At 45.5% G+C, this 25821-nt stretch overlaps 1 protein-coding gene across 1 annotated transcript; it reads right to left on the bottom strand.

Annotated features, from left to right (window-relative positions):
- Positions 1 to 964: 964 nt before the first annotated feature.
- On the bottom strand, positions 965 to 25821 carry MKI67 (marker of proliferation Ki-67). Its single transcript, XM_033130540.1, has 15 exons — positions 25703 to 25821; positions 25117 to 25311; positions 22371 to 22449; positions 22165 to 22280; positions 19327 to 19393; positions 17406 to 17451; positions 15829 to 16920; positions 14342 to 14520; positions 13111 to 13432; positions 12906 to 13024; positions 12623 to 12794; positions 10455 to 10598; positions 4213 to 9539; positions 2923 to 3363; positions 965 to 1050 (listed from the first exon to the last, which is right to left on the bottom strand). The coding sequence occupies exons 2-15, from the start codon at positions 25206 to 25208 to the stop codon at positions 985 to 987; spliced, it is 8262 nt and encodes a 2753-aa protein (XP_032986431.1). The 5' UTR covers positions 25209 to 25311; positions 25703 to 25821; the 3' UTR covers positions 965 to 984.

The raw sequence follows: 25821 nt of genomic DNA, 5'->3' as shown, positions 1-25821 counted from the left end.
TCGGGCAAAGGCCCCTGTGCTCTGCCACTGTCAGGAATGGCCGCACTTTAGGATGGCTTGTGTTGCTTCCCAGGCAAGGCAAGGCGCTGGGCACTAAGCAGGGTGACAGGTAGTCAGGAACAGCACAGGTGGAAGCAGATCCAGCAGAAAGCTCAGAAAATGTAATCATGGGAAGGCATGACGAGCTGGGGGGGGTTACAGAATCGAGGGGCGCCCTGGCCGATGAGTGGGCAGGTGTCTTCTCGGAGGACAGCAGGCCTAGTTTAGACAAATATTCTTAAAGTGACCAAGGCAAGTCACTAGGCAGTCCTCAAATGTAACCTCTGTACCCCGAAGATGGGGTCACAAGCCATCCTCCAAATCACACTTTCATTCCCTTAAGTGATACGGACCCCAAGGGTGCAGACGACCCACGGCCCCAATGTGTGGGCCACATCCATGCCTCCCTCATTCAAAATGCATCTCGTAAGCGCCATTTCTCCGTACACTTGTCCATCCCTAGTTTCCTGAGTGGCTGCCCACGGTGGGGTATGAGGAGGAAATGCCCTGCCTTTCAGATTCCCACGGGGACAAAGACAAACACTGAGCATTTACAGAGCAAGTGCTGGAGCCTGGGGAATGGGGACCCACGGGGACGGGCCCACTTCAGGGCTTCACCCAGTGAAGGCGAAGCCCATACTCGGCCCAAACTCCCACCCCACCCCACGCCCTCACCCCTCCCCACTCCACCCCACCCCACCCCATGCCCCCACCCCTCCCCATCCCACCTCATCCCACCCCACCCCACCCCACTCTTAAATTTTTATCATTAAGCTCCTTATGGGGGTTCTGAATAGACTACTAGAGCCAGAAATTTTTAAGCTTTGTGCCCTTAAACACCCAGAAAAGCATTATTTACAGAACTCCTTTTTAAATTTACAGCAAACATTGTATTAGAACTTAGCACTAAATTTACTACTTTTTTTCCCTTCTTAAACTTCTTAGCTAAATATCTTCACTGCCCCGGTGCCTTCTGGTTCTTAATTTCTTGATGCATCCATTGTCATCCTCCTGTTTGGGAAGAAAAATACAACTTTTAAGTCATTTAAAAGAACGATTTTTGTAACCAACTCTGCAAAAACCCAAATCCTTACTAGGGAAAATGAATTTTGAGGTTGGAAATGAGTTTTTAAATATATCCTGTGAAAGTTACTTTTGTTCTTTAAGCTGCTTTTACTGTTTGGTTTTTTAAACGTAAACATTGTATCTTTTGATAGAAAAGTTTGTAACCTATTTATAAGTTAATATACAATTAAAAAAATAATTTCTACCCAAATACACCGATTTTTACTAATTAAAAAATACCACTCAGAAAAAGCGAATTCAAATATAGAATGAGGAGGAAGAGATTTTGGGTCTTCTAAACAACCTAGGTGTGTGAAGAGGACAGTGGTCAATATTGAGCGTCACCTGAGGCCACCTTCTGTGTGAGCTCCAAGGGGAGTTGAGGGATGGAAGCTCATCCATCCAGACATTTTCCATAAAATCTAAAAAGAAAGGATGACCTGCCTTTTCAGAACCAGCCCCCCAAAGCCTTGGGGCTCTGCCTCTGACTCCCAGGTGAGCGGCCAGGTGTCTGAGCTGCTGCTTCACAGGCCCCCAGCCCAACACCCCATCTGAAAAGGCTCATTGTGGCTTGTGGCTGGGGCACTTTAGAGGCAGCTCCCACCACTGTAATACTGCTGGGGGTGGGGGTGGGGGTCAGAAAAACTAAAGGGCAAGAATTAAAGCATCTAAAGCTCAGTTTGAATGCAAAGACCTGAAATACTTGAATACTGACTGAAGGTGTCACCTCATTACAGGGCAACACAAGGTTGTCAGATGACTGAACTCTTCAGGAAAAGGTCCAACAGAAGCAGCGTCCTGTATCAGAAGGCAGGAAAGCATGATATTCGCTTGCAGATGACAACAGAATGGTAAATCCACAAGCTAATAAAGGGCTGGGGAGGGATGCATCATCCTGGCTTGGGGACCAGTCACCTGCTCTGTACTTGTTCGCTCATGACTCTAAGGGGCGGGGACTTTCACTGGGGCCCTGGATGTGGATGGATGCAGCCGCCATCACCATTATTCCAACAACAGTAAACACATCTCCTGCCTTTGCAGTTGGCACCACACCGGACGACCCCTCGTCGAGCAGTCAGTGCACACAGGACGTTGTTAGAGACTGGCCCCCCAGCACTGTCTCCAGTGTGTGCTAAGAAGCAAACTTATCCCACTCACCACAAGGGGACTGTTCGACCTCTCTTTTAAACTAGCAAATCAAATGTTGCCCAAAACACTGGATTGAATCATGCTTTGGGATTTACTCAGTGACACTACACAGCTCACGTGTGGCTGAATCTGATATATTAGTTGCACTTCCTGTACATTAACTTAGAGTATTTGATTTGAGAGAGGACACAGCACTTCCTAGGAAACTGGAACTCTTAACAGTAAGAACTGGCTGGTGTAGGGACACACCCACCTTTCATTCATTTAGCTTTTCAAAGGAGCCCCTTGGAAGTCCAGACAGGACCACCTTTCTGCTTTTTAGTAAGTTTTGTTGAACCTACAGGAGACGGAAGACATCTGCCTAGAATGTTAGTACAGGGTATGGAATAAGCAGTCAGAAAGTATTAACAAGATGAGTCTCTGTTCTTCCTGAACGGTGTCTTCATAATGAATTTACTCCTGGAAATGGGAATTCCCAAGACAGATTTAACTAAACACAGCTACAAAGACAGAAGACCCACTTTAGAGTCATGCTTTGGGAGTTAGTATCACTGGGAGCTGGCAGCGTGTTGTGATACATAACGGGTTTTGTTTGCTTTTGCAACGCGGGGCAAAAATTATATTGAAGCATTCTATGCTCATTCAAAAGAGAAACAGTCAATTACTTGCCTTTTTAATATTTTCGGTAGATCTCTTGACACTCCGAGTGACTCTCTGTTTGGATTCCTTCTCCAAAGTGTCCCCTGTCATCTTTTTGGGTCTCAAACCCACAGAGCCTGAACGTTTGGATCCTTCTTTCTCTTCCTGAGTTTTCTTCATCACATGGATTTCCACACTTTTCTCCTGTGCTTTCTCCTCGGTCACATCTGACAAGTGCTTTGTACTCTGTCTTCCGGATCTCAAGCACATTCTCCTTTCACGGACTTGGCCCCCAGATGTAGAATTCTTGGCTCCATCTTCCAGATGTTGAAGCTTCACCTCTTGGGAGGTGTTCGGGGCCTTCTTTTCATTCCTCTTTACGTTAGTCTTTTCTGCTGATTCAAGAAACTCAGGTCTTTGCTGCTCTGCCCCACTGGTTTTATTTGGGGGTCTGGAGCGTAGGGATATTCCCTAAAAAGTCAAGAGACAACCACAGAACGCCAATAATGCATAATAAAGCTCAAACTTCAACATGGAGAACAAAGTCACTCAAAGGGGAACTCATCTGAATATTTCACATTAACTTTCTAAGACGCTAGTAATCTAAGAATTTCACTTTGTTCCTATGGAGATGTCGTCACCTCTACCGATAAACCATAAATAAGGAATTCAGTAAAACTTCCAGTCACAATGTTGTATATGTCAAATCTGGTTCTAACAAGCATTAGAGGGGCATTACGGAAAAATGCCTTTATGCAGGCAGTAAATGAGGTCCTCCTCATGCTTTAACAATCACTGCTAAAGCAGAACAGGAAAATCTCAATTTCTGGAAGTTTACAACGTCTCTCCATGCAGTAGTAACCTCTCTCCAACAATCTCAACAGGTGACAGTTACATTCTTCTCAGGACCCTTCTCAGGACCCTGTAGCATTCTAACTGTTTAAACATTGACACACTTGTGACTTCTGCTCGCACTCCTGGTTGTGGTCTGAACGACACAGGCTGAGCTGCCCGCGTTTTTTCTGCACAATGCCTCACACCTTTGAAGATGAACACTACTCATTCAGTTCCTGAGGAAAATCTCAAAATCTGGAGTGATAATTTGGACTCCTTATTTCCCCAAATGAGTCTGTTCTCTGTAAATCCCCAAACGGGCTCTTCAGGAGGGTCTGCAGTTATTCACTGTGTTCACAGCGGACCCCTTTGGGAAGGGATGTCCACATAAATTCAGGTTACACACAATCTATATCAAATATTACCCGGAAATGGAGAACACCCATCCAAAACGATAACTAATGATCATGAGACATCTACCATTACCTTAGCGGACGAGGCCACGGCTTCTGCTTTCTCTTCCTGAGTTTTAGTTCTCATGCTGTTGCCGGGCAGCTCTTCCACGGGTTCAGTCCTTCCTGCCAAAACCCTCTGACTTTTCTTCTTTGTGATCAAGGGTGCAGGCGGTTCACATCTCTCTCTGGGAGCTGTCCTCTGCCTCTTCTGCAGTGGCATCTCCAGGGCAGTGTCCTGTGGACACGTCGTAGAACCCAGCCTCTCCCTTCCTGTGACAGTCCCCTCTTTCCCACGCTTCCTCTTGGGGGACTGGGAAATGCTGCTTTCACTTTGTGACTCTATGGGGTCTCTGCTGCCTGCCAGGTCGTCCATGGGCTTCACATGAGGGGCCCTGAGGACTCTTCTGGATGTTTTCACAGGTTCTCTTCTGTCTGGTGTTTGCGTTGGAGTGCTCTTAACCATCCCAGCATCGTTGCCATGTTCCTTGTCTGGATCTGCGGTTTGGAGGAGCTCTGGGCAGCCAGCCGCGACTTCCAGGGGCGGGGCCTTTGCCTTCCGTGTTCTTAGCAGACGCTTGCTGCCCATTGCGTTCTCTGCAGGGCCCTGTTTTGGCTTTGCCGTGCCCTCACACACAATGACGTCTTGATGACCATCTACTGATTCTCTATGAGCGCGTGTGCTTCTCCCTGTCCGTGTGGGCTTTCTGGGCGCTGTCGGCTCTTCCTCCCCATTCGCTTTCCCTGGAGCTGCCTTCAGCTGTCTCTTCTTGCTTGCTGGCAGGATGCTTGGTCCTGGTTGTGAAGACTGGCAGCGAATCCTAGTGGTTTTGACAACAGTCACTGGTTCGTCTGTGTGATCTGGGGTTTGGAAGGGCTCTTCGAGGCCAGCCAGGTCTTCTAGGAGTTGGGCCCTTTCCTCAGGTGTTCTTGGCTTTCTCTTGCTTCTAGTCACATTTTTTGCAGGGTCCGGTTTCTGTACTGCACTTTCCTTAAACACTGTGACGTCTTTCACATCACCCTCTGGTTCTCTGTGTGAGCGCGTGGTTTTCCGTGACGTCCGTGTGGGCTTCCTGAGCGATAAAGGCTCCACTTCTATGTCCGCTTTCCTGGGAGGTGCCTTGCGACGGCTCTTTCTACCTATTGGCACGACTGCTTCTGCTTGTGGAGACTCGCAGGGTATTTTGGTTTTGTCATCAGTTACCGGTTCCACTGTGTGATTTGGTGTTTGGAAGGGCTCTTCGAGGCCAGCCAGATGCTCTGTGGGTTGGATGTTTTCCTTACGTGTTCTTGGCTTTCTCTTGCTTCTAGTTACATTGTTTGCAGGGTCCGGTTTCTGCACTGCACTTTCCTTAAATACCATGGCGTCTTTCTCATCACCGTCTGGTTCTCTGTGTGAGCGCGTGGTTTTCCGTGACGCCCGTGTGGGCTTCCTGAGTGATAAAAGCTCCACTTCTATGTCCGCTTTCCCGGGAGGTGCCTTGAGACGGCTCTTTCTACCTATTGGCATGACTGCTTCTGCTTGTGGAGACTTGCAGGGTATTTTGGTTTTGTCATTAGTTACCGGTTCCACTCTGTGATCTGGGGTTTGGAAGGGCTCTTCGAGGCCAGCCAGGTCTTCTAGCAGTTGGGCACTTTCCTCAGGTGTTCTTGGCTTTCTCTTGCTTCTAGTCACATTGTTTGCAGGGTCCGGTTTCTGCAGTGCACTTTCCTTAAACACTGTGACGTCTTTCTCATCACCATGTGGTTCTCTGTGTGAGCGCGTGGTTTTCCGTGACGTCCGTGTGGGCTTCCTGAGCGATAAAGGCTCCACTTCTATGTCCGCTTTCCTGGGAGGTGCCTTGAGACGGCTCTTTCTACCTATTGGCATGACTGCTTCTACTTGTGGAGACTCGCAGGGTATTTTGGTTTTGTCATCAGTTACTGGTTCCACTGTGCGTTTGGGGGTTTGGAAGAGCTCTTTGAATCCAGCCAGGTCTTCTAGAGGTTGGACCTTTCTCTGGGGTGTTCTTGACCTCCTCCTGCTTCCTGTTACATTTTCTGTAGGGTCCAGTTTCTGTTCTGGAGTTTCCTTAAAAGCTCTAATGTCTTTATCATCTCCTGACATGATCACTGGCTCTGGTTTTGGAGATTTGTGGCGTATTTTGGTGGTTTTGTCATCAACCACTGGTTCCACTGGGCGATTGGGTGTTTGGAAGAGCTCTCTGAGTCCGGCCAGGTCTTCTAGGGGTTGGACCTTTTTCGTGGACGTTCTTGGCTTCTTCCTGCTTCCAGTTACATTTTCTGCTGAGTCCAGTTTCTGTTCTGGAATATCTTTAAAAGCTCTAATGTCTTTATCATCACCTGGCGTGCTCACTGGCTCTGGTTTTGGAGATTTGTGGGGTATTTTGGTAGTTTTGTCATCAACCACTGGTTCCACTGTGCGATTTGGTGTTTGGAAGAGCTCTTTGAGTCCAGCCAGGTCTTCAAGGGGTTGGACCTTTTTCTTGGACGTTCTTGGCTTCTTCCTGCTTCCAGTTACATTTTCTGCTGAGTCCAGTTTCTGTTCTGGAGATTCCTTAAAGAATTTGATGATTTTACCATCACCTCTTGGGTCCCTGGGTGAGCCCATGGTTCCCCCTGGTGTCCGTGTGGACTTCCTGAGTGCTGACACGTCTTCCTCTCCAGACACCTTCTTGGGAGGTGTCCTCAGTTGTCTGAGCATGCTGGTGGATATGACGATTGGTTCTGGTTGTGTAGATTGGCAGAATACTTTGGTTTTGTCATCAACCTCTGGTTCCATTGAGCGATTTGGTGTTTGGAAGAGCTCTTTAAATCCGGCCATGTCTTCTAGGAGTTGGACCTTTCTCTTGGGTGTTCTTGGTCTCTTCCTGCTTCCAGTTACATTTTCTCCTGAGTCCAGTTTCTGTTCTGGAGTTTCATTAAATTCTCTGATGTCTTTATCACCGCCTGGCATGCTTACTCGCTCTGGTTTTGGAGATTTGTGGGGTATTTTGGTGGTTCTGTCAATAGTCACTAGTTCCACCGTGCATTTTGGAGTTTGGAAGAGCTCTTTAAATCCGGCCATGTCTTCTAGGGTTTGGACCTTTCTCTTGGGTGTTCTTGGTCTCTTCCTGCTTCCAGTTATATTTTCTGCTGAGTCCTGTTTCTGTTCTGGAGTTTCATTAAATTCTCTGATGTCTTCATCGTCACCTGGCATGCTTACTAGCTCTGGTTTTGGAGATTTGCGGGGTATTTTGGTGGTTCCGCCATCAGTCACTGATTCCACTGTGCGTTTTGGTGTTTGGAAGAGCTCTTTGAGTCCAGTCATGTCTTCTAGGGGTTGGACCTTTCTTTGGGGTGTTCTTGACCTCCTCCTGCTTTCTGTTACATTTTCTATATGATCCAGTTTCTGTTCTGGAGTTTCCTTAAAAACTCTAATGTCTTTATCATCTCCTGGTGTGATCACTGGCGCTGGTTTTGGAGATTTGTGGGGTATTTTGGTGGTTCTGTCATCAGTCGCTGGTTCCACTCTGCGTTTTGGTGTTTGGAAGAGCTCTTTGAATCCGGCCAGGTCTTCTAGGGGTTGGACCTTTCTCTTGGGTGTCCTTGGTCTTTTCCTGCTTCCAGTTACATTTTCTGCTGAGTCCAGGTTCTTTTCTGGAGTTTCTTTCAATTCTCTGATGTCTTTATCATCACCTGGCGTGCTTACTCGCTCTGGTTTTGGAGATTTGTGAGGTATTTTGGTGGTTCTGTCATCAGTCACTGGTTCCACTCTGCGTTTTGGAGTTTGGAAGAGCTCTTTGAATCCGGTCAGGTCTTCTAGGGGTTGGACCTTCCTCTTGGGTGTTTTTGGTCTCTTCCTGCTTCCAGTTACATTTTCTGCTGAGTCCAGTTTCTGTTTTGGAGTTTCACTATATTCTCTGATGTCTTTATCATCACCTGGCGTGCATACTCGCTCTGGTTTTGGAGATTTGTGAGGTATTTTGGTGGTTCTGTCATCAGTCACTGGTTCCACTCTGCGTTTTGGAGTTTGGAAGAGCTCTTTGAATCCAGCCAGGTCTTCTAGGGGTTGGACCTTCCTCTTGGGTGTTCTCGGTCTCTTCCTGCTTCCAGTTACATTTTCTGTTGAGTCCAGTTTCTGTTTTGGAGTTTCATTAAATTCTCTGATGTCTTCATCATCACCTGGCGTGCTCACTGGCTCTGGTTTTGGAGATTTGTGGCATATTTTGGTGGTTTTGTCATCAACCACTGGTTCCACTGAGTAAGTTGGGGTTTGGAAGAGCTCTTTGAATCCAGCCAGGTCTTCCAGAGGTTGGACCTCTCTCTGGGGTGTTCTTGACCTCCTCCTGCTTCCTGTTACATTTTCTGTAGGGTCCAGTTTCTGTTCTGGAGTTTCCTTAAAAGCTCTAATGTCTTTATCATCTCCTGACATGATCACTGGCTCTGGTTTTGGAGATTTGTGGCGTGTTTTGGTAGTTTTGTCATCAACCACTGGTTCCACTGAGCGATTGGGTGTTTGGAAGAGCTCTCTGAATCCGGCCAGGTCTTCTAGGGGTTGGACCGTTTTCTTGGGAGTTCTTGACCGCCTCCTGCTTCCTGTTACATTTTCTGTAGGGTCCAATTTCTGTTCGGGAGTTTCCTTAAATAATTCGATGATTTTGTCATCACCTATTTGTTCTCTGTGTGAGTGTGTGGTTTCCCCTGGGGTCTGTGTGGACCTCCCACGTGCTGACAGCTGTCCTACATTCACTTTCTGGGAAGGTGGCTTGATCCGTACGTTCATCTTGACTGGCGTGCTCACTGAGTCTGGTTCTGGAGATTTACAGTTCATCATGGCAGATCGCTTCTCCACCTCCACTGATTCCTTGGTGTGACCTGGTGTTCCAAGACTATGGATGTCCACCAGTTCTTTCTTAGGTTCTATCTCTTGCAATTTCTTGGGGGTGATTAGGTCTGCTCTTTGTGCATATTTCATCTCTGAAGATCTTCTTGACCTCTTCACAGCTATCATCTTTTCAGAATTTTCTTTTGATTCGATGTTTTTCTTACATGTTTCAAAGGTTCTTTCACTTTCCTTCATCTCTTCCTCTAGTTTCTCTTCTCGTGTTTTCCTCAGATGTTTTCCCAAGATGTTTTCAACAGCGTTGGCCTCTTCATCTTTGTTCTCACACTCTGCACCTGGCACTTGTGTATTTCTGAGCTCCATGGACCTTCTGAACTTGTTTGTACTGGATTCCACCTTTGGAGGGTCTGCCTCAGATAGCACAGTTTTCATATTTTCATTTACTGCAAAACAGTGCCGTCTTAATGCTGGGCTTGCAGATCTTTTATCGGACATCTGTTCTGGTACATTCTGAGTACTGGGGAAAACATTGTCTCCTATAAAAAATAAAAATATACGTGATAAATATATTCTGTTCACTGTGTTGTTCCAGTTTGATATTTTATCCTCATGAAATATTGTGTAAGAGCCAATAATTCAACCTATCCACCTGACTAAAAATAGGAGTCTGCTTATGTGGCCATAAATCTGTCTTATATATCACCCATGCATGCTTAAGAACAATGTTATTTGGTAACACATACTAGGGTCACACATAAGTGGTTAGGATCTACAGGGATTAGATAAAAGAAAGAAATTCCTTAACAAGGGTGCCCTGAAGGCTTCCATGCCATGTCTCAGTGACCTCAACACTGACACTGTTTTCTTCAAACATGAGAAACACCTGTTTCTTCTTTTGAACCACCAGTGCAATAACATGGCTTATACTTAATTCACTTAGGGTCCAGATTACACAGGAAACATCTACTTTTTAGCGACAGGGAGAATCTTCAATGTAGTAAGGTGTTCCCTCTGCAAGAACTCAGTAATGAGAGTAAGAAAGATTCTCACATCCCATGTCACACAATGAGACATAACTCCCATCCAGATTAGCTGGAATAACTGCACAGTGTGTGCATATCATCTTTCTCTTTGTAATTTACATGTAAGTATGATGAGATATCATTACACTTTCTGCTTATCGGCCTCTTACACTAAATAAAGAAGGCAATAGTGCACACAGGTTGTTTGATTATTAAAGGAATATTCTTTTATGCAAGTCAGTGAATGCCAATGCTAGTTCAGCTGCTAATAGGAATTTCCCCTAAAAATAGAACAGACAAGCTGGAAAAGGTATTTTACTAGGAGTTATCTATTGTAGAGAAATAATACAATATCTGTTGTCAAAAAATAATACCATCTACAGTTGCTATTGTAAACATTAAAGTGCTAGGGGTGGGAAATAAACCAACCATAATTTTCTGGGGTGCATAGCAGAGGTTTTTCTTCTGGCTTAGGTACGCTACGCAAATCCTCTGAATTTGAAAAAGTGATGGAACATAGGCTTCTCACGTGTGGCTTCTCTTTTGCTGGTGTCTTGAACATCTCAGTTAGCCCTGTTATGTGAAAATATTGGAAAAGCCATTAACACATCGCTCACACATGCAAACAACCATGTCAGTCATCACACAACAAAGCAATCACTCCCTAGCATTCCTTGCAGGGGGGCTGGGGAGGCGTCTCGTAGAAGAGGGTGATGCATCAATAATAAACTCATTTTGTTCAAAGAGGGCAACGGGAAATTAGAATCTTTTACGTCCTCTTCTCTGGCTTTCCTCTTGGAAGGAAAATCAAACAAAGGGAGTTGTCTGCAGTCTCCCAATGTGGTGAGCACTGGTTGGAGGACGGGGCTGGCCCTCCCGGTGCCTCCCCTGCAGGTGTCCAGACACCCAATGCCCTTGTGTTGACTTCAAAAAGTCCTAGGTTATGCAACTCTGGACTTTATGAAGAAATAAAATGTCCCCAAATTTTTAAAAAAGGCATAGGGCTGCCCATTTTTAGTATGTCAAGTAATAATAGCAGCATCTTTTAATACCAAAAATTAGTAGCAGCATAAGCTCAGAAAAGAAAGAACCGAAGAAGAGGGTAAAGAGGGTCAAATATACGGTGATGGCAGGAGAACTGACTCTGGGTGGTGAGCACACGATGTGATACACAGATGCTATATTACAGAATTGTACACTTGAAACCTATGTAATTTTACTCACCATTGTCGCCCCAATAAATTTAATTAAAAACAAAACAAAAGAAAAAAGAAAAGAAAGAACCATACAGTACTTTAAATGGAAAGTTTAACTTTCTGAACAACTCGTATTATCCCACGTTCTCCTTACTTTCTCATTCTGCCATTGATGGATCAAAACACTGTCGGGCACCTGTCTACAGATTTGTTTGGGAAGCCCGTTCTGAAGGCTCCCAAACCAGTCAACTCCCTGAAAAATCCCTCTGCACTGTTCAGGCCTTACTTAAAATATACAGGATTTAGTGTTCAGCCCATGTTGATGTTTTGTTTTGAAAGTTATCACACCAAGGGGTGGACATTCTTGACTCTCTAGGCAAGTGTCTTAAAGGAACACTGAAAAAATCCACTGTCCCGAGTACTGAGTATGTAAATTCTACTTTATCTTAAAATATTTTTGAGGATTTGTTTTCAGTGCTTTATAACATATATTAGAACACTCATACATGCGTGTAATTTACAAGGTCACTCAGATATGCATATAGCTGCATATCGGGTGCTATATGCTCAACATTTTCTTACTCATGGAGCTTGCTATCAAACCTTTGGCTATCACTGTTCTATATTCTTGTTGTTTTTTTAAAAAGCTAAATGCATTGAACCAAACGTGACTCTAACTGGAGGGTACCTTATGTGGATTATACACAGGCAAACAACAACTCTTCCATCTTAAAATCTGCGAGGAAATAAATACAAGATTCCATCCAATGGATTCCAGTCTCCCACCCTCCACAAGTATCCAAAGTAGAAAAACCACTGGTCAAACTCCATAGCGTGAAATGCAAGCCCTGGGTTCTTGCCATGGTTCCAATCTGGGACAACCACAAGCAAGTCACATCCCACTTTTACTGAAAATGGCAACACTGGCTCAGCTCTCAATGCCTAAACGAAACCTTTTCACAGGCTTTGGTTCCACAACAACAATTAAGCTACAAGGAAGGAAAGGAAATCTGGAAGAAGCAAAATATTGCTCAACCCAATTGCCAACTCTGGGGCAATCGGTTGGCTTAAATGCAGGGGAAGTGGAACTGAAAGAGCAAGTGTGCTTTCTTCACCATAGAGCACCTTCCAGCCTCCTAGACCTGTGCTGCTCTGAAGGGCAGATGTGCAGTTACCTCTCACACCTGCTTCCTGCGGGACACGTGACCCCCAAACCATCAGGGGCTGTCCTTGTTTTCCGAGCCGGCTTTCTCTTCCTTGACCATCGTGACGGGAGGAGGTTGACTGGTGTTTATTCTCCCGACCCATTCATAGCAGATAAAAAACCACAGCCCTCACCCACACTTCACATGCAGGAGGCTTGAAAGGCTCTGGTTTCTAAGAGCCAAGGCTATGTTTTACCTGAAAGGTCTTCATTAAAGTCGATTTTTTGGTTGAACACGAAGTTGTTCAGCATTCTGTAGGGCCGAGCAGGCACGTTTACTTTTTCGATGTGAGCTTTGCCTACTACGATGGTACAGGGAGAGTTTGCGTGGCCTGTGCTAAATTGATTGTGAATACTGCTTGCAGGCTTCTGGAAAAAAAATCAGGAGAGCAACAAAACGTCAAAGCACAAAGCCACGCTTAACAACATCATGTTAAATGATATCAGGTGTAAAAAAGCACTTCACATGGGAACACATACCTTTGGAGTATTAATTCTCCTTTGTCTTTTGTTCAGCTGTTTCCGTGGGCCGTGTTTAACGACTTTAGTTTGTGTTTGTTTGGCACTAAGTTTTACGACATCCGCCCATGATTTTGCCACTGTCAAAAGGAAAATAGGTTGAAACTTTCCCAAACTAGCATTGAGAAAACTCCCCTTAAAACACACTTGCTAATATGACACTAACCGATCAAGTTGGCCTCAGAGGCGCCACTCCTCCTCTTGGAATGAATCAGCTGTAAGATTTCCTGCTGGCTTCGATCCACGGACGTTCTCCTGGCAGGTCCGCTGCTGCTTCTCCTGCCTCCCCTCTTAGGAGTCTCTGTCCTCTGTGGAGACACGCCGCCACTGGAGGCAGAAGATGGCTCGGAGGACCTCCGGTGTTTGTCATTTGCAGCTGGAGTTTTCACAGGATTCTGAGCAGGGGAGCTCCGAAACACATTTTGTGCAGTCACTCCCAAATGGGTTTCTGAAGAACAGTCTTCTTTTCCAGATGGTTGAGACTGTTCCTGATAAAATTTAAATGTTCCTAAGAAACCTCACCACAAATATCACACCTCTGGGGTGAATGTTTATGCCCCACCCAGTGGAGAATTTTAGCTGTTTACATGTTGAAGCACCAAAACATTTCAGGCACTATCTGTGGAAGGTAGAGGTTGGAGTCTGTCCCCTTCACTTAAGGAGGGAGAAAGAGGCAAAAGCAGCAAACATGTCTTGATTGGGGAATTTCAGATGCAAAGATGGGAGGAATTTCCGAAGGAGAGGTGAGTGCTCTGATCTGAACCCAAAGAAATACTATCTGTGGATGTGTAGCCGCCTTCACTGTCTACAAAAGGAGACCTGCTCACCTGTGGGACCCAGTGTAAGACGGAAAGGAAGTCAGACACTCCTTGCTGCTTTGGGAATGAAAAGGAATTAAAGACGGCCCAGACCCTCTGAGGAAGGTGAGCTGAGGGGCCACACCTTTCTAGAGATCTAGTATCAGGACCACACAGCCCAGGGGCGCTGATTAAAAGTTTGAAATAGCTGATGGTGAAAATCATAGGTGTCCCCCTTTCATCTTACAATTCTAAAAGAAAAAACAACCACCTTACGGTTGTGTGTCATGATGTCACCGGATTCTTTTCAATTGGTTCTTACTATAACCCCAGAGTGACCTCTGGCCCTGTAAGCGGCTGGCAGGCAGCCTCTGCGGGAAACCACAACACCCTACAGGCTCACCTGTGCTCCACCACTGTCGGTGGTGGCGAGCAAGGAAGCCAGGGGCTCGTTTTCCAACACCTACGTCAATGAGCTCTTCTTTAGATTTTTCACTTTTCCTTTTTTATTAGGAAGAAGAGGTCTTAATTGTAATTCTACTCTTGTGAGGAGCAAGGATGTGAGTCCTCAGATGGAAGAAGAGAAGCTATTGAACGTACCTTGATGATTTTCTTCAGGACAGTTGTCGCAGTGTGCGTTACAAGAGACCTTCTTTTCATGGGCGTTTCACCTCTCTTGAGAGGTGTATTGGGAGGTAGGTTTTCATCAAATAACTCAGGTCTCAGATGGCCACCAAAGGAGACCCGTCTTCTCTTCAAGGGCGTGCCCTCAATCATATCTAAAGTGATGGATACAAACCAGGGGAATGAGAACCACACCTGGACTGACGACCTGTTTCAAATTGCTATTGAAGACAAGCCAGTGGTAAAACTCATTGACCCCCTAAGGACGACAGTGTACATTCACTCTTGTCAGCTGATAAAGCCAACACTGCCTCAACAGCTCATGAAAGTTCGGGGTCAGAGCACCCAAACCTCACGTCCCAAATGGACAGTACAACGTTTCCTTACAACCTTGAAAAACCCAGCCTGACGTAGCTTAATAAAGGGATTGGCCAGAAGCAGAGGCGCTCAGGGCGCCGCAAGGGCCGATGGAGGCGGAGGCTCTAGCAGACGCGGGAGAGAACCTCCCACCCGGGCCTCACCTGGACCTACCCCGCGAGTAGGACGAGCTGAGACTGCCGGCGACTCCCAGGCAGTTCATACGACCCAAAACCCGCGACACATCTTAGCACCACCCGTCAACACAACTCCTTGGCCAAGTGACACGCCCCTCATGATTCGGGTAGGGACATTGTAACGGATGTTCCGAGTGGAATTTCTGAGCCACGCGGCTCTGCACTGCAGACCCCTGCACAGGCTGAGACCCGACACTCAGCGAACTGCATCCGATGCCGGGAGAGCATGCAAAGTGCAGGATGCCCAGCGGCCACCAAGCCCTCCCTCTGCCACCCACTGCCTGACATTAGGGTGTCCGTTTCCCCGTTTACAAAGTGGAGATAAAAACACCTGTGCCGTGGGCGCTCCTGTGCCGGGCACAGAGGGTCAGCAGTGTGAAAGCTCGTAAATCACGCAGCACAGCCTGGCACAGTGTGCTGTTTCCTAAGATACTGCTTGTACCAGACCCCGAGAGCAGTGTCAATATCTGAGGGCAGCCCTGTAAGAAAAGATCTCCCAGGGGTTTCCGATGCTTTAATCTCTCTAGAGGATCAAACTCCCAGGACAGACACTTGTTCAGAATCAAACCTCCTGTGCAAAGTGGTTATGCAATTTTCCTTTCTATGTTGTTCTAGATGCAACAGGAGAATAAAATGTGTTTGGACCATTGCCCACCCCCGCTGCCCCCAAGCCCTTCCCTAACAACCTGCACCTCCTGTCACTCCCTGTCCTGGTCATCCAGGTCTTCAGGGCGGAGCTCTCAGAGTGGACAGTGAACACAGCTGTCTCACTGTCCCCTTCGTGCCATGTGGCTTCTCTACCCCAGAGCGAAGCGTTATGGAAAAAGGAAGGCCTCGTCAATTTATCGCTGTACCCAAGGTAGATGCGTACTTCTGGGGGAAAATAAATCTACAGTTAAACAAACTTACTAGTGGAATCGCCCAAGTTGCTGACGTCCACTGAGCGAAGGCCTGGCGAGCCGGGACACCTCTGTCCCGCTTGGGCGCCCAGCAGCTCAAACGTGCCGAGGGCCCCGTCTGGCATCTTCCTGTCCACTTGCACGAGCAGCGGACCTAAGGCCGTTTGCTTCTGGGTTTCTGTGTCTATAATAAGAATGTCAACATTTGCAGGCACGCTGCTGCTCCTCCGCCTCTTTTTGGACAAGACTTTTCCTGGTGTATTTCCAACATTATCAGCATTTTCCAGTTTAGTGGGTGTTTGGTTTCTAGTTAAGGACTTCCGAGGCAGAAGTGTTCCTTTATCGGCCCGGGAGCTTTCTCCACTTTCGTCCAGATTCACGGGTTCATCCCTGTTGATAACACTCCGGCCGCCGCTCCGACGTTTTGGTGTGAAACTTTGGTGTGAACACGGTCCCGGGGTCCCGGTCTCCGTGGCCTCCTTGCGGGGAACGCTAGGACTCAAGGTGACCTTGGGAGTCTGAACAGGCCCCGCATGCGATCCCTTCTCCTCCGTCTGGCCACTTGGTTGTGCTCCCAAAGCGGGGTCTGCCTTACTTTGAGAGCTTCGGCCGGATGTCCGCCTGGACTTCGGGGACACTGGCCTTGGGGTCTCGCCCTGTAAACCACCAGCACTCTCATTTTCTGCGACGCAGTGACTCCGTGATCCTGATTTTCTACGACTCCGTAGCACATTTTCTTTCTCTGATCTCCTGTCTAACTTTTCCTTCATAGACTCATAAAGCTCCCTAAAGGGAGATTCATTTTCCTCACTATTCTCAAGACACTGCATAGACGGAAAAGATGGCAATTGTCCATTCCCGCTCAGTGCCGGCACACTGGAAACGTCCTTAGCATCTCCAGCAGTGGGACCCGCGACCTCTCTGCCGTCATCTCCTGAAAGATGTGAGAGATGAACACTGGGTGTTTCCCTGGCAACAGGCTCTTCTGAGGCATGTGAGACCGGCTGGGCTGCTCTGACCTCCCCCACGTGTACCAGTGGCCTTCCTGAAACACTTTCTTCAGTGAGTTTTGAACAGGCCTTGGGATCTTGAACTTTCCCATCTTGACAGTGAGTCATGAAATAAGAAACAGAAGTTCAAGATTCTCAATAATTAATGTGTGCAGTATTCAAATTTTAAAACCGTATCAAACTGTTTTATAACCTAGCTTTTCATTTAGCCTGCAAATTACTTAATGCTCAAAATGTGTAATAACAGAATTCTGATACTAGTATTGTGGTCCAACTGAATCAATCACATTAGCCTCCTACGACCGACCTAAGACATCATATTAATCTACTCAGAATTCAGCAGACAACTGAGCAAGACAATTGGTTTATCCGTGGACTCACCAGTAAACCCAGTGTCCCACACATCAATTGGAAAAAAGTCACCTCGGGTGTCTGCCTGTTTCTCAAGCTAAATCACACAACCTCCTAACTTCTGCGAGCCTGGATATAGAACACATGTGTTCTTATCCCTTCCTTGCCATAATACTACAGAGAACTGACCTTGTAGGATCCCAGAACAAAACCCAGAACTACTCACCAGGGTCAGAACAGAAGCCAGACGTTGAGACCTGACGCGGAGACGCCTGCAAATTGGCAAAATGAGAGCGGTGATTTAGATGCCTTTTCCAGCACCGACAGTCAGATTTATTAAAATACTCTTCCTAGTGACGATCTTCTTCACCAAATTGTTCTTATATGACTTTTAGTGACTGAGAAGAGCCCAAGACATTCAGGTGCTAGAACTCCTAATTCAAGTATTTCTTAGCTGATTTTTAAAAATATAGTGATGGAGTAAGAAACAAACTTGAAGCTGAAAATCGTTTAAACTGAATCACAGTGAGTTTTTATAACTTCCTCAAACTTCTTTCTTGCCATCAGATGAAGGAAGAACCAACATTAAAATTAGACATCACCTACACTCATTATCTGTGACCCTACCAAAGGGACAGAAGTACTGACTTTATACTCGGGTTCACTAGAAATGGGCTGCAGGACCTGTGGGTGAATTCAGGCCCCCGTCAGCATGTGTGCTCCTGGCTGGGAGACACTCAGGTCAAAGCCACAGCAGTGCATCCATGGCACGGTCCCCTCGGGGCACAGGGATCACACCCAGCACGCCCATTGGACCCTGTAACAGTGGCTTCACGGTCTTCCATGGGGAATGTTTTAGGGGGCAGAGGACAACTACAGAATAACACGTGCTTAAGATAGAGAAGTCCAATGGTGTTCCAAAGGAGGAAAAATATCGTCTGAATCATTAGGAGGAAAAAAAACCACAAAATCTATCCAAAGGCAAAGAATTCAACGTCTTTCTTTAATCAATTTCAGATTTTTTGGTATCTAACCTAAAACGCATTGCTTCTCAAACTTTCCTTGTGAAGGAATAGTTTCTAATTTTCAACCAGAAGTTGACCAAGACTCTTATGGCTACACAATAAAAATGAATTAAAATTTTAAAATATGTATAAAATACCAGCCCTATTTTTTTGTAGTTATATTCAATAGCCATAAAATTAACTGTCAAACAGCTATAACGTGTTCTAAGCACTCAATGTTAGTACTTTATCACAATGCAGATAATAAACATAAACCACTGAGACCACTTATTGAACCTGCAGTCCAGTTTTTTGGTTGATTGGCTCCTTTACACCTACGTACCAAGGCAGAATGGTGGCTGGTGAGTGGGGTACCTGAAAATCTAGCTCTCCCCCAAATCTGAGGAGCAGGAGAGTCAGTAAGTTCACTTCTCCAGGACGGAAACAGCACTTAGCCGGAGCGGGGCACGTCCATCACCTGTTGCTGCTTTCAGGTGCCCCTGCAATTGGCCAGGGAATTCCAACCCAGCCCCAGGAGTCTAGCTTGGGGAGCTTCGTAAAAAGTAAGAAAATAGAAATCTCTGTGTATTTCCCTTAAACCTTCTAAGTCCTACTACATCTCCAAGGATGGGCCCAGAATAGTATTCTAACAAGCTGGCCCATTTGGAGTACGTTTCCCCCACTGACGGACACAAGTAGTAAGATTCTCTCCCACGACATAACTCAGTAACTCTCTTCCAGTGTCGTGGGCCACCTGTCCATCAAAAGTGGGAAGCCCCGCCGGCACTCACAACTCTGATGTGGTTACTTCAGAGGACAATGCCTGGGAAGCAACGCGAGCCACTGGATAATGGATTCCAGAATTTTCGTCCCCTGTGTCGGGGTTGTCCTAACCAAAGGTTTGCAAGATCAATCACGAGAAACTCTGGCTCTCGGGACTGACTCAGTACTCTCACTTTGAATAAAAGAGGCAGAATAGTTTTGAAGTATTTTAACCTAAGCTCAACTTGTTTAAATACCTTGGTTTTAACACTTTCCTATTATAACTGGTAAGTCATCTTCCCTTGGGGGAACCCACTCACCAACGTGCATGTAATTGATTTCCTATCATCTTGCAAATGTTGGGTAGCCCTCCCCCATCACCTGTTCATGTCTTTGTCCGGGAAACTCAGTTGACTTGCTTCCATTTTGATGACTTTCATCTTCATACCTGAAGTGCACAGAATGACAGACACATATTCAGACTACAGATCCGTAACCGGTGACAAAGCCTGAGTACCTGATTAACGTCTAAGGAGCAAGGAACAAACCTCAGGTTTTATTCCAGATGTTACCTTATTCCTGGAAATGAGGTTAGAGTGAAGAAAGTATTTTTATACTAAACGACTTAGAGGAGCTGCCTCAAGTTTGTTTCGGAACACCAGTGCCCGAGGTCGGAGACACCGATTCATTTCTGCACACTGACTAGCCTGTATCATTCAACATCCCCGAGTACCTCCTGTGTGTAGCCCTACTGCGCACGAGAGCAGAATCGGGGTTCCGCTAGTTGATGTCCATGGAAATCATCTGACGACTTGGGAGGGTGAACCAGGAAGCCCGGTGGCGTCTGACGCCCTAACCACCGTGTGACGTCACTCTAAGAAGTACAGTGCTCGCTTTAAGTTACGATCACTACGGTCACCCCTTCAGTTTCCCACTTATTCCATCTGTATCTGAATAAAGACAGGCACAATTTAGGGGGCGGCCGATATTAAGCAAGAGACATCGTCCTCACAAGAGCTCAGGTATGGATTCACAGGACCTTTTAAAATGCAGGCGGACTTGGGCACCTCAGTGAAATGGCCTGGTGTGAATTGGGAGGCCGCGAGGAGGAGCAGGAGCAGCAGGGCATGGAGAATTGTTTCTCATGGAGCAGGTCTTGAGCGACCCCCTCCTGCTGAGATCCACTTCCCGGTTGTTATGGGAGGGATTCAATCTGAAATCATCTCAGTTTGAACAACATCTCGTGTGGGGGAAACAGTCCTGATCTCCATTCCACATCAAATACTTCCTACCCAGAAGTCTCTAGTCAACAAAAATACCCTTTAAAAATAAAGGCAAATCCACAAAAAGCCCAGTAAAGGGAATGACCAGGATGTCCAAATGGTACATTTGGAAGTATCTATTTAATACAAATGAAGGCTGTAATGAAGATGGAATCCCACTCAGCAGAAGGCATGAAAAAAATGACCCGACTAGATGTTTCTACAAGAGACACAATTTAGACCCAAATAGGATGAAATAAAAAGGATGAAAATAAATGGCAAACCATGCAAACAGCAACCAGAACAGAGCTGGAGAGGCTATACTAGTAGCAGACGAAATAGACTTTAGGATAAAAATTGTTCAGAGGCCAAGCACATTTTATAATGATAAAAGGGTCAACCTGTCGAGAAAACCAATTACAAACAAAAGTGCACCTAACACCGGCTTCCAAGAGACAACCTAATCCTTAAGGATTATGAAAAGTTGAAAGTATGTGATAGAAAAATCTATAGTATGCAATCATGGATCAAAAGCATTTCTAAAGGCACGGGATATTTAAAAATGAGAAAGCGTCACCCACCCAATCATAGCCTCTAGTGTAGGAAGCAAAAACTGACAGCTAAAAAACAAAAAGAAAAAAAGAACTACTCAGTGAGTGATTTTAACTTACCTTTCTGGGTAACTAAGAATCGGGGAAACTGACTGATTCTAGAGTTAGAAATTTGAATCAATGGACATAGAAAAACACTGCCCCCAGCGGCTAGAGAATACATTCTTTTCAAACACACAGGAAAGATTAGTAAAAACTATTAACCATATCTGATCATAAAGCAAGCCCTGACTCATTTCAAAAACTGGAAATTCCTCAAACGTCCATCCAGAAGGAATAAAGTTTAAATCATCGTGTTGTAACTGTATACATTATTCTAGTGAAATACTATGCAGGGAGACATCTGTGCTCTGAATCTCACCACCACAAGAGCAGAAGTCAGTTACAAATACGTACTTTGTGATTTCAAATTTATGGAGTTAATAAAGACTGACAAAACAGTAGTGGTTAGGGATGCAGGCTTAAGGAGTGAGACACCAAGGACTTTTATGCTATCAGAAAGCCACACTCGTGATTTACTTGGTGAGAGAAAGAAGCAGCGATTAGAAGATGCATGAAAGCAGCCTCTGGAAATATTCCAATGATGCTTAGGTGGTGGATTAGTTTGCTACGGCCATCGTCACAAAACGTCTCACACTGGGGGCCCTGGACAACAGAAACTTATTTTCTCACTCTCCGGCAGGCTGGAAGTCCAAGGTCAAGGTGCTGGCAGGGTTGGCTTCCTGTGCCTCGCTTCTTGCCACCTCTTCACAAGGTCGTCCCTCAGAGCAACTGCTTCCTGGCTTCTCTCCGTGCCCTCATCTCCTCTTCTTAGAAGGACATCAGTCAGACTGGATCCAGGCCCCTCTAAGGCCTGCTTTTAACTCCGTCACCTCTTTCAAGGCCCTAACTCCAAATACAGTCACATTCTTAGGTACTGGGGGTTAGGGCTTTAACAGATGAATGTTGGGGTCACCAGTCAGCCCATAACATGTGATGATCATATAACATGTGAACCCCATAACAGGGCTGTTCACTTCATCTCATTTTGTATCTTTCTCGATGAGTATATTTTACTGTAAAATGAAAAAAACCTAAAAAACTATATGCAGTTTCACAACACAACCAAATGAAACTCCTTTAGGACCAGGTCACCCTTGGTTGGCACAGTGATCTGTGCTCGAATCCTTGAACTGGACCACATAAGCCCCATATGTCGGTATGACTACATTAAGTAGTGGCGTGGAGGAGGACAAGTTCAAACACTGATATTCCCTCGCGTTAAAGAAGGATCACAGGTGATGGGCAAAGCTAGTTTGTGGTGAATCAGAAAAGCATTCTTTTCAGTCTCCTTAGTTTTTACCTACCTGAAAGAACGATCAACAATAGTTATGACGTCTCCATGTTTTAGTTGTACGGGTTCATCAATTGCAGATCCGTTCAGCTGTGTTGGATATGTGGAACTAAAGTTAAACAATATTGCCTACGAGTAGAAAACAGGGGGTAAATAGGTAATAAATAGATTAAAAGTAGAGAGTAGTCTTTGAAAATGGTCTTCCAAAAACCCATTTACCTTCTGCTCTTTGATTTCAATTTTGCAATGCTCTTTTGACACTACAGGAAGCTGGATACGAATGTCACATTCGATACCCCTTAATTGAAAAAAATTAAGATTTTTTTTTAGGTTGCAATATTTTAAAATGTTACATCAATGTTTAAAATAAAACAGCATTTGGCTATATGTTTGATCTATAAATATGACATAGAGGAATGACAAACTGGGTAATGTAAGTGATCTTTGAATTTTGCAAATAATTTTTACAAGTATTGTATAAGCAACTATTATAAATCTTTAAAACTTACAGTACTTCAAAATAATATTAGAATATAAATTGATTGCCTTTTACTAAAATGTCTATGCTTATAAGACCCAACTATAGAGGGTGCCAAAAAAATATATACACATTTTAAGAAAGGAAAAAACTGTATTAAGATTGTAATACTCAATATATATACCAATAACAAAAGATAAATACAAGTTATGTGTATACGTGTTTTTTGGCACCCCCAATGTAAGAGTGTTTTACGTCAGTTTGGAGAATGAGAACTACTTTTAATACTCATGCTTTTTCTTCTATAAAAAGGTTTGTGTACATTCATTTGTAATGTACACAAATGCATATTTGAAGGTTTACTCATCACCAAAAGTGCTGTACTTTATGCCAGAACTGCTCTGTGCCTCAGTTTCTTCATATACAAAGAGAATTACATTGGCACCTATATCATGGTATTCTTCAAATGACTAAATGACTTGTGCACGTCTGTCATTTGCCTGGCCCACAGTAAAATGTCATTACTTGTGAGCTGTTTATTGTGGCTTTTAAAACTACACTCTATTAACTGACAGATTCCCCAGTTTCTTATCACTAAAAATACTAATCTGCAAGCAACAATAAAACATTCTCTAGATTCAACTTGTCTTTTCACAAAAAGCTAACCTCAGCAGGAAGCACTGGGAGGGAGACTTCCCAAACCCACAGAAACTCGCCAGAGGTCCTTAGTGCAGCTCCGGTATTCCCATTACCACCAGGTGCTTTTATAAGTTTAAACAAGTATATACTCTTCTCTCTTGTCAGTATGAACCTCTAGAGTCTATGATGTCTTCCTTCCCATGTCCAATGACCAAACATGAATTACAAAATCTCGCACAAAAATATAGTTAATCAATCACTGTTGTATAATAGTCAGAATTACAGCCATTTGATACCAAAATGTTACACACACACACACCGCAACAAAAAAATGTATCCACATTTCAGAGTGTTCAAAATTGTAACAATATATAGTAACGTTTGATTTCTGCAATTACAAGAGGTGCTCAAAGTGGTTACCATCAGCGTCCAGACACTTGTGATTGCGGCGAACTACTGCTACATAGATAACATCTCTTAAAATGTATATACATGTTTTTGGCACCTTCTGTATATTTCTTTAGAAAGAAGCTACCGGTAAGGGAACAGCTACTTTAAATCAAAGAAGAGAATTTGGTTTTTAGGTATCAGAATATTCCACCAAGTGAAAGAGAGAGATTATCTCCTGAGAACTGAGAACGTATTGGGCAGGAGACTGCCCACTGGGATCACTACAGATGTGTGTACGGCGGTTCCTGACCGTGGTGCTGTTGATAGTTCAGGTCAGATAATTCTTTACAGTGGGGGTTGCCCTGTCCATTGTAGGACATGTAGCAGCATCCCTGACCTTGGCTCGCTGATGCCAGCGGCATAAGCCTCCCACATGGAGACATGGAAAAATGTCTCCTGGGGGGCAAGTTGGCCCTCACTTGACATACACTGCCAGTCTGTCCATTCTCCGGCCACAGTTCCCCTGGACACTTACGGGGGTGCTGAGCACTGATCACCTCTTACATGCCGCACCCCACACCAGCCACGGGGGACATAATCATTAACCACACAGTCCTGTCGTTGGGGCTTAATAGTGGGAAGACAAACCAGACTCATCACCATGTGTGGCGTTAGGAAAGACAATGACGATGTCCATTCAAGGCTCCTTTTCAGGTCACGTTGAAACTGACATCTAAAAGCTGGAAAGGAATCACTCACATAGGAGGATAGAGAACATTCCAGTCCTAAAGCTCAAACTGGCTAAAAGCACCAAAGTGAGCAAGAGTGTGGAATGTCTGAGCTGGGGTGGAACATAGCAGCACAGGGTCGGGGTGGCACCACAGGTCTCCACAGGGAAGGTGACCTATCTATCAGTGTCTGTTTAAGGACAGTGTTAGAAAATGAGAAGGGGTGCAATTAGTAACGTGGCCTGTTCCAGGGGAACCACACTTATGAAGACAGGAGAGAAGTTCTCAAAACACTAGGAGGACTTTCCCTTCCATGTTCATTTTTCCCCAAACACCAGCAAGCCATGTAGGAGCCTCCTTCCTCCATTTGCTCAAGTGTCCCCCAGTAACCAATGAATGCCACATTCGGAGGGATTTCAGATAAACACAGTTGTTTTCTAAAGACTGCCGGAAGTGAATCAGGACTTGAGAATCATCTCTGTTTTTCTCCATTCATAGATGTTTATCAAATCAATTTTAACATTTGATTAGAAACCAGTTAATATATGAACATTGTTTTCAAAATTCTTTTCGTAATAAGCCATCACTTCAAGTTGACAACACATAGGAAAATCCATAGCAAATGTGAGGGCAGGAACTACTCCCAGAGCCCTGTTTCCAGTCTGTTAATCTGTGATCAGGAAATTCAGGTCTTTCAAGCTAAATGGTACACGCAGGGCGCAGGGCTCACCTTCCAAACAAGCAGGTGCTGAGACTCAGAGGAAAGTGGGGGCCGTCGACCCCGCTCCTTTTGATGGTAACAAGGTGTCCGGTAGGACCCATTTTCTAACCAAGAATTTGAGTGCAATCCGTATAGGAAAGTCAGGCATCAAAAGGTTTGCTGAAGCAAACTTACAAGCAACTCTTCCACTGCAGGAATAGGTCACTGAATAAAACAACAAAAATAGAACACGGGGGAGGAGGGTGTTACTCTGAAAACGGAGCTAAGTAAGAAGTCACTTGTAAGTGACCAACTGGGATTGCTTGTACAATTCCCCCAAGCCCTGCCACCCCGGCCCACACCTTATCTGACAACTGTAGGAGCCCCAGCCGGGCCCTGGGCTGTCCCCCAGGACGCCCTCCAGCACCCAGCACCCCGAAAGACCCGCGATCAGGACGCCGCCCACCAGGGTCTTGTCTCCTGGGAGTTCCCACCGAGACCACGAGCCCGAGCCCAGAACGAGCCGGGTCCAGGACGCGCTCCCGGCGCGGGTTCCCGCACAGCCTGGAGAGCTCTCCGCGGCTCCTGTCCGCTCCCCCGTGGTGCCACGACTCACCCAGGACGACTCGCCCTCACTGCCACCAGTGGGTCCACCGCTCGTCCAGGCGCAACCAAGTCCACACGGTGAGTAGCCCTCAAAGTGTTCACTTGAAATCCACCTCCCGCCCCGCGCTG

The sequence above is a fragment of the Rhinolophus ferrumequinum genome, chromosome 16 (genome assembly GCF_004115265.2).
Source record: "Rhinolophus ferrumequinum isolate MPI-CBG mRhiFer1 chromosome 16, mRhiFer1_v1.p, whole genome shotgun sequence".
Taxonomy (NCBI): Eukaryota; Metazoa; Chordata; class Mammalia; order Chiroptera; family Rhinolophidae; genus Rhinolophus; species Rhinolophus ferrumequinum.
Note: the sequence above shows the minus strand (reverse complement) of the source record. Positions and strands in the feature narration are given on the sequence as shown.